Genomic DNA, 8,661 nt, shown 5'->3' with positions numbered 1-8,661 from the left:
AGGGAGGGCAGATGCGGGGCAGAGACCGACCCGGGGCCTCCGCCCGATGTCCAGCCCTGGGGGAGACTGATGCGGGCGGGCCCACTCCTCGGAGCCGCCAAAGGTCGCCCCTGAACCCGGCCGCCCCAGCCCCGCACAGGCCTCCGTGATGCCGTCTTTCCCTGAGAGTCAAGATCAGGGACTGAGGGGCTAGTTTAGGCGTTCCAGAAGCCACCTGAATGGGACAGAGGTTTGGAGGTGGAAGGAGCCATGCAGGGGTGGCCAGGAAGGGGCCGGCCAGCAGTCAGCAAGGGCAGCGGGTGGGGAGGCCGGCCCTGGTCACCGCCGCTCACTGTCTACTGCCGGCCTCCACCTCTGTGGGCTTCCCAAGAACTGGTACTCGCTGTCCTCACGGGCCCTGGAACCGGCGTCCACTGATGCACAAGCCGGGATCTGGCACTCTCCGTAGGATTTGGGGTCCGACGTCCTGGTCAGTCCTCCGGGGGCCTCTGCCGGCCCTGTGCCTGCAGGCCGCACAGGGAGATCGGGAACTTTCCACCACTGCCCTGGACCCTGGCCAGGACGGGGACAGGCTGGAGGCCAGGCCCACGTCTGTCTAAAACCATGTCTGTGGTCTCCAGGCCCCAAACCGCAAAACATCTCTCTCGTTCTGACCCCACTGCCTGGGGCTCCATCATGTGCCCTCCCCCTGGATTCATCCCTTCCAGGGCCCCGTGGACCTTCACTCCAAATTCACAGACACATCCTCAAGGCTGGGATGGCCCACATAGATCCCGCCCGCATGGTCACATGGGACCTAAATGCTCTCGAGGCCCAGGCAGGGACATGGCCATGTCTGCTGCCCAGCTCCAGCAACACGGGGAGCCCAGGGAGGGCCCGGCGTCACCCGGGGCCCCTGCAGCTGCTGGGGGCTCCCACCCAGGGCTCCCGGCCTCACCTGATTTCCCCTTGTGGTTCTGACCCAGATGGACACCCTGTTGAACAGATTCCGGGGTGAGCCCATGGTTGGCTGCAGGATATCCAAACCTGGTGGGAGGTGGTGGCCTCCGTGGGCCTTTGGCTGTGTTCCCAGCATGCAGAGGATGGGTGCAGAGGACAGGCCGTGCTGGGGGCAGAAACCACAGGGCAGAAAGGGGTATAAAGGTGGCAGGCCACAGGCAATATCCCCACCGGGGGCAGTGGCACTACTGCTGCTGGGCCTGGGGCTGAGCCTTGTCTCCACACAGGAGCTCAACCCCCGAGCCATCGTGCGGAGGAACTATGACATGGCCACGGTGGGTCTGCGGTCCGGAGTCTGGGCCTTTCCCCGGGCCGGGCCGCAGGCCCCCGTCCTCCCTCGGTCTGCGGTCTTTGACCTGGAGGAGGGCGCGGCTCCGGGAAGGTTTGCTTCTCCTCCCCCAGCTGTGATGCTGCGGGGTCCCTGGAAGGGAAGAGGGGTCCCTGGGCAGGCAGAGGGGCTCCTTGAGAGAAGTGTCCTTGAGAAGAGAGAAGGGGCTCCCGGGAGGGCAGCGAGGGGAGGACCCTGGCTGGCAGCCGTACACTCAGGGCTCCGGCCCCAGGAAGGAGGCTCCAGGAAGTCCTGGGCTGCCCCCGAGGCTCTTTGCCCATCAGGGTCCTGTCTGTGGGTCTCAGGGCTCTGGTATTCGGTGTGCATGGCCTCGGACGACATGAAGCGGATTGAGGAAAACGGGGACCTGAGGGTCTTCATACGGAAAATTCAAAGCTTGAAAGACAGCGGACTGAGGCTCTGTTTCCAGTTCATGTGCGTGCCGCCTGTCCCGGCCGGGACTGGGGAGGCCGGGTGTCCCGCCACCTGCACCCTGGAAAGCAGGAGGGCAGGGCTGCACGTGGGGTCGGGCTCGGGATGGGGTCGGCTGCCTGGCATCACCCAGCTGGTCTCAGGGTGCACGGGGAGTGCGTGCAGGCGCCGTGGTCTGCGAGAAGACGGAGAAGGACGGGGCGTACACGGTCAGCTGTAAGTGCAAGAGGGTCCTCCCCGCCTGGTGCCGGCGCACTCCCATCCCTCGGGGCCCTGGCCTTCTGCTGGTGAGCTCTGACCTCGGAGATTCCATGGGGCCCTGTGACAGCTTGCCCATGACGTGAGAGCCCCGACCTGGCCCGCCACCCTCGGGAAGGTCCCCGCCCCCGCCCCGGCCCTGGGGAGGCAGGTGTGCCAGAGTGGGGCTCAGGGTAGGGGGCCTGCACTGCTCCACGACAACGTCCAGAGACCTCTGCCGGGGGGCACCGTTCCTCCCACCTGCCCAGCACCCAAGGCCACACAGCACACCCAGTGCGGAACCCACGGGGCCAGCGGGGGCCCCTCTGAGCCAAGTCTGCACACAGATGAGGGTGACAACAGGGTACTCCTGTCAGAGACTGACTGTGAGCTGTGTGTCACCTTCCACCTCCGGAACATCAGGAACAGGACAGAGACCAACGTGCTGGCACTCTACAGTCTCGCCCCCGACTCTGCCTGTCGGCTAGGAGAGACTGGCCGGCCCCTGGGGGACCCCATCCTCCGCAGACACGTCCTATCCTGGGGGGCTCTGGCCACACACCAAGCCCCCACCTGCCGGTCTAGCCACGGTCAAGACACATCACGGTGGGTGGGGGACCCTCCACCGGGCACAGCCCCGTCTCTACTCAGGGCGCCCCCTTCAGCGTCAGCACTGCCCGCGTCCCCCGAGACCTCCTCTGTGCACCCACGTCCCGAGCAAGCAGTGAGGGACCCCCACCCCCGCTGCTCTGTCCTCAGGACAGGTGCCGGACCCGAGCCCCAGCTTCATGAACAGATTTGAGAAAGTCCGGACTGAGCCCAAAGGGTGACATCAGCCTGAGCAGCCAAAGTAGGGTCTGCCGCCTTCTGCACCTGCGCCTCGGGCTGGGAGGGCCTGGGGCAGAGGTGTTCAGGGAGCCCCAGGGTCTCAGGGCTGGGGGGATGGGGACCCCAGTGAGGCCCCGTCTGCAAGCCCAGCTCTGTCTTCCCAGATACCTGTTTCTAATACAAGAAGTAGAGGAACCCACCCAGGCCTTTCGGTGTGTGTTTCGTGAGGGGCTGGCGGGGGAGCAGGTCTCAGTGGGAGGAAGCTGGGTGCAGGCGTGGGGCCGCTTCTGCAAACCCAGCCCTCCCCCTGCCCGAGTAACCGGAGCCTTCTGGGGTGGGAGCATGCGAGCACACGTGTCCGTGTCCTGGGGCCACTGTAGCAACTGGCCATGGCCTGGGGGTTGTATCGAGACAGAATTCCCTACTCCCAGCTCTGGAGGCCAGAGCCGGAGGTCAAGGTCGGGTGGGGCAGTGCATCTCGGGCCTCTGCCAGCCTCTCCACTGTCTGCATCTCTCTGCTTCCTCCTCTTATAAGGACGCTTGTCCCTGCATTCAGAGCTCACTGCGTAATCCAAGATGATCTCATTTCAAGATTCTCACTTTTTTTAAAGATTGTATTTATTTATTTGAGAGACAGAGAAGACAAGCACAGGGAGTGGCAGGCAGAGGGGGAAGCAGGCTCTCAGCTGAGCAGAGAGCCCGATGCGGGGCTCATCCCAGGACCCCGAGATCATGACCTGAGCCAAAGGCAGAGGCTTAACCCACTGAGCCACCCAGGCGCCCCTCCAGATTCTCACTTTAATCACATCTGCAAAGACCCTTTTTTTCCAAATAAGGTCACACCACAGGTTTTAAAGGTGGGGACTGGAACGTGCATGTAACTGGGGGGGGTGCCCATTCAGCCCCCAGTTTCCTTTTCTGAGCTGTCCTCCTTCCTCAGGGGGCAGCCGTGTCCCAGTGAGGCTTGCCCCCACCCACACCTCCCAGGGACAGGCCCTCCACAGTCCCCTCATCTGAGAGGTGAGGACCCTACGGCGCCCCCAGGAGGGGCGTGAGGTGGACGGCGGTGACCGTCACCCCTCGGAGGCGATCAGCTCATCAGCTGGGACACTGGACCCCTGCCGCATCCCATGTTTATGGGTACATGGAGAGTTCCCACTAGTCCATGGTTCACCCATTCGTGGACAAGAAGAGCTTGTCCCTTGGATGTTGGTCCCCAAAATATGGAAAGAAGCCCACGAACACCTGGAGGCACACGCCCGCAGCAGCCGCGCTCACGGCCTCCTGCCTGGAGACCCCCGGCCCCGCCCCCCGCAGGAGACCGGCGGAACACAGCAGTCCCCGCGCCTCGGGACATGGCTCGGCGTGAACAGGAAGGAGCTGGAGGGTCTCGAGGCGGTGGTGTCCAGTAACAGCGGCCAGCCCCAGAAGGCGACACTTCCAGACTGTGTTGGCACAGAAACAGAGCCACTCTGTGGCTTCCAGGGCTTCAGGGTGGGGAGGGGTGCGGCCTGAAGGGTCCCGGCGCATCTGGACTCTGCCGGAGGGTGTGGGAGCCTGCTGGCCCCGGGAAAGGCACGGCGCCGCAGATGCACACTCACACTCACCCGCAAGGCACACCAACAGGCTGCATGGGGTGGGGGTGAGGGTGACGCCAGGGCCCATGTCGGGGGGGGGGTGGCGGGTAGGACGGGGGCATCGGGAGGACAGGTGATGGTCACCAGGGGTCTCCTGACGCTGTTCTCACAGCTGTGTGTGAGTCCACAGTTATCTCAAAATAAAAGGTTAAAAAGAGAAAATGTGTGTCCTTCCTTCTAAGTCAACCCTCAAAATGCTAGCAGGTTCCCCCGCCCATCATCTCCCCCTCCCCAGGCCCCACCCAGACCCCACCACCATCGCTGCCCCCTCGCGTCCCACCGGGGATTCCCTCTACCTCCCTCACAGCCACTAGGAACAGGGACCGAACTCTGCACACCGGTTCTGTAAGCGCTTCTCCGGCTGGCGGGCAGGGCGAGGAGGGGGCTGTCCTGGCCCCTGGGCACCCCCAGTCTGAAGAGCAGCTGGCCCTGGCCACCCTCCACAGCCGGAGATCTCCCCACAGCCCACCGTTCCAGAAACCTCCAGGATGGATTATGGGCTGGACGGCCCTGGCTGGGGTCAGCAGCCAGATTCAAAGCCACAAATCTTGGCGTGGGGGGGTTCCACCCCACAGCCCTTCTCCCAGGGTGCTGCGGGGAACAGTGTCTGCTCATAAGCAGAGTCGGGTTGCTGTAGGACCAGGGGTCCAGGCGCTCCGCGCCATGGAGAGGTTCAGACAGAGCATGTCCGTCAGGACGGGCAGGGAGCTGAGCCGCACCTCGCACCCCTGCACCCCCGTGGCCCACCGACCTCCAACTCCTGCACCTCAGTCCAGCCAGCTGGGCCATGGCAAGGGACAAGTGAGAAGCGGCCCCCGGGCAGGGCCTGCGGGTACGGGGAGTCGGCATTTGGGGACAGAATGGGGGCTTCCCAGCAGAGAGCAGAGCTTGGAGGGACCCCAGTCCCTGCTGACTAAGCCAGGCTCTGGGGCTCAGCATGCTCCTACGGGTCACCCAACCCCAGAGACACTCCAGGTGGACAAGGGGGCAGAGGCAGGGTCAGGGAAGCTGGGCCACGGTCTCGGGGTCACCGGGCAAAGCAGGACTCGCGGGGCGCAAGGGACCCGCCAAGAGACGTTGCCACTGGCCTTGTGGCCACCGAGGGCCGCCCTCGGCAAGTGAGCAGGACCTCAGCGTGAGTCTGGCAGGATCGAAGTCCAATGAGCTGCAGGAGAGTGAGTGGAAAGTCACCAGTCGGCCTCCCAGAAGCCAATGTGATCCCGGCGGGAAGTGCTTCTCGGTGTTTGTTACGACCGGAAAGCTCTTATTCCAGAGGGAGACCAGCACCCGCCACACTGGGCCCTGTCCCGTCCCTAGGGACCGGCTGCCGTGCCCTCGGCCCAGGGGGAAAGGAGGCAGGGATCCGGGGTGGGGCGGCGCGCCGGTGCCGCAGGACATGCCGCCCCCCGACCCCACGGCGACATGAATCCCCGAGGGACACGACTGCCAGCCCCGTGTGAGCCTGGGAAGCCCCAGGGCAGGGCCATCTCTGCAGTCCTTCTCCCTCAGAACAGAGGCCCTGGTGGACGGGGAGGAGACGGAAGGAAGGGCTGCTGCCCCCTCCCCCCTCGGACGGGGCGGGGCGGACAGTCTCCCGGCCGTGGAACGGTCTTCTTTTACCTTTCGTCGCCCTCCCCTCCAGCGGCTTTCCGGAAGACGGTGTCCTTCTCTCCCGCCTTAGATGGGAGGAGCAAGAGGGTGGCCCCCTTGCGGGTTTTATCCAGGTCACTGGCGCATATAAGGAAGATTCCTACGTCCCCAGAGGCCAGGAAGGGACGGAGCCCCTGGCAGAGGGACCCTGCTCCCCACCTGGCCGAGTCTGAACACAGAGGAGACACCAAGCCGGGCCGGCTGCTCATCAGCCCTCAGTCCTTGCCTTTCCAGGCACCGAGCCCAGGGTGAGGGGGGCCCGCGCCACGGAGTGGGACCGTGGAAGTGGAGGCCGGCCGCACCAACGTCCGTCGTCGGCTCCCCGCAGCGCTGCTGTGTCTGAACGTGGGGCACTCCCCAGCGGGTGCTGCCGACTAGAAAGAGGGCCAAGGAGGAAGGGCCTGGCCTCAGACGTCACACGTCAACACACGTGTGTCTGGGAAAAAGATTTTGGAACAAGTGACACCAAGGCAAGAGGTACGGCAAGGTCCCTGACCCCATGTGCTGAGTAAAGCAGCAGCCAGTTCTGTCCACTGATTCAGGCATGTGACACTGGGTGGTCGTGTGGGAGACAGGGCGGGGTGGGCAGGGACAGCTCCCCCAAACAGAGGTCCCCATCCTGTACCTACCAGTGTCATGTCACCTCAGGCCTGACACCATCCCTGTACTGTGCAGGCAGATCCTGCCCTGCCTGTAGGGCCCGGATGGCTCAAGGGCACGTCCAGGACCCCGTGGGCACCTGCAGCTCAGGCCAGGCCTCCCCAAGCCGCCCCACAGCGGGAACACCAGACGGCACCTTTGCCTTGTGCACACCCATGTGCCGTGTGCCTGCCTTGTGGGCCTTGTAAAGCCCGCCGGATCCTGGAATTTTTCAGTTATCCCCAAGGAAGGAGCCTGGGATCCCCACCTCCATCGAGCCAGGGGCACGACGTGCAGCAGTCCGGGAGGAACGGGGCACAGCTGAGCACGTCGGGCGGGACAGAGCAAACGCCGGGCCCTGCAGACCTGGGCCAGGACGTCACACACGCGGGCCGTTGCCTCACCCTCCCTCTCCCTTGGCCCTTGGAAGATGACTCTGCCACCTCACCCAGGACAATGGGGCTCACAGGGGCTTTGGGGGTCCCCCATCTACAGGGCGTGGCCTGGAAGGGTCCAGGGTAGGAGCCCTGCCCCCTTACATCTCTGCCGCTGTTACAGGATTCTGTTCCTCGGTGCCCGCGCCAGCTGGAGGAAGGAAGAGCAGACCAGACAGAGGGGGGCGGGCAGCCGGGCAAGGTCAGTTGAGCAGTGGTACAGAGCTCCCGAAGACGGAGGGGACCTGAGAGGGTTGCCGTTCTCACATTCAGGGGTTCTGATCAGCTCTTTCCAGGAACTGTCTTAAGCCGTCTGAGAGTGGCCCCCGTGGACTGGCCGCTGAGGTGTGCCCATCGGGGCTCTGACCATACCCGTCCACCAGCAGGTTTTGTTCCACTGCCTCGGCGTGTGACAGGGACCAGGGCTTTATGGTTCATTGTTCTGTTTCGGGACATTTTGCAAAAGTCACTCCCGCAAAGGCTGCTGGACAGGACGCGCTCGTGGTCTCGTCTCGGCTATCCCGGCTTCCTGTTTTCTTGTTGGGGACCCTGGCCCTGACGCCCTCAGCATCCCATGGACTGCTAACACATCACCCCCTGTCCTGCCTCTCTACCCGGGGAGGCCATGGACCCATGTCGGACTCCAGCTGAAGCATCACAGACAGGCCTCCCAGGCAGTACCCACGGGGAGCCCCACCGTGGCTGAACTCCCCGTCCAGAGCCAACTGAGCCTTCTGGTGGGGAGTGAGGCCAAGGAGAGGGATGGGGGGGAGGGGAGGGTCCCAGCAGGGTCAGGGAGGTGGAGAGGGACCGGAGGTGGGAGATCACAGTGCATGTGACCAGGCCATCTGGGGCTGCTGGCAGACGGGCCCATCTCGGGTGCTGGCCAGCACTGGGTGCGGCCAGGGTCATCCCAGGGATGAGGGCTTCTCCGTGCTCGTCCGTGTCTTTGGAGGCCAAGACTGAGACCTTGATGAGGAAAAGCTCAGAGGAGCGGCTGGAGTCTGGCCCCAGTACTCACAGCCCAGCCAGCCGTGCCTGCCTGGACGAAATCCGAAAGTGAGAACAGGACACGTGTCGTGGGGGACGTGGCACCGACACGCGGGCCAAATCCTTCATCTGGGGGAGAACGCCGTACCCTGCTCCCCCGAGGCTCTCCGAGGCAGTTCCGTGACTCTGGTCCCGCAGCGGCGCCCCACCCCGCATCGTAGGGAGCTCTGTGTCGCTTTTCTTCCCTGTTTCGTGTTTGATCAGGACTTCTCTCCGACAGGACATCTCCGACCCCCCCGCGGCCCCCAGGGGCTCGAGCAGACCCTGACCTCCGCCTCCTGTTACTTCTGTCCCATTGTGTCCCACTGCTGCATCACAACCACCGTCCATTCATAACTTGATCCCGTCCCCCGCCCCTGGGTGCCTTTCTCCCTGGCAAGCCCCCAAGGAGGTGTCCACGCCGGCCAGCGCTCTGCCTCGCCCCCGG

General features: G+C 64.4%; 1 protein-coding gene across 1 annotated transcript; it reads left to right on the top strand.

Annotated features, from left to right (window-relative positions):
* Positions 1-1,073: 1,073 nt before the first annotated feature.
* On the top strand, positions 1,074-2,788 carry LCN9 (lipocalin 9). Its single transcript, XM_047698925.1, is given in 6 exon segments — positions 1,074-1,272; positions 1,624-1,762; positions 1,903-1,922; positions 1,925-1,975; positions 2,344-2,528; positions 2,648-2,788. Coding segments are annotated over 6 exon segments (735 nt in total).
* Positions 2,789-8,661: the final 5,873 nt, after the last annotated feature.

This window comes from Lutra lutra, chromosome 13, assembly GCF_902655055.1.
Source record: "Lutra lutra chromosome 13, mLutLut1.2, whole genome shotgun sequence".
In the NCBI taxonomy this organism is placed as follows: Eukaryota; Metazoa; Chordata; class Mammalia; order Carnivora; family Mustelidae; genus Lutra; species Lutra lutra.
The sequence above is the reverse complement of the archived record's forward strand: the minus strand, read 5'-3'. Positions and strand labels throughout refer to the sequence as shown.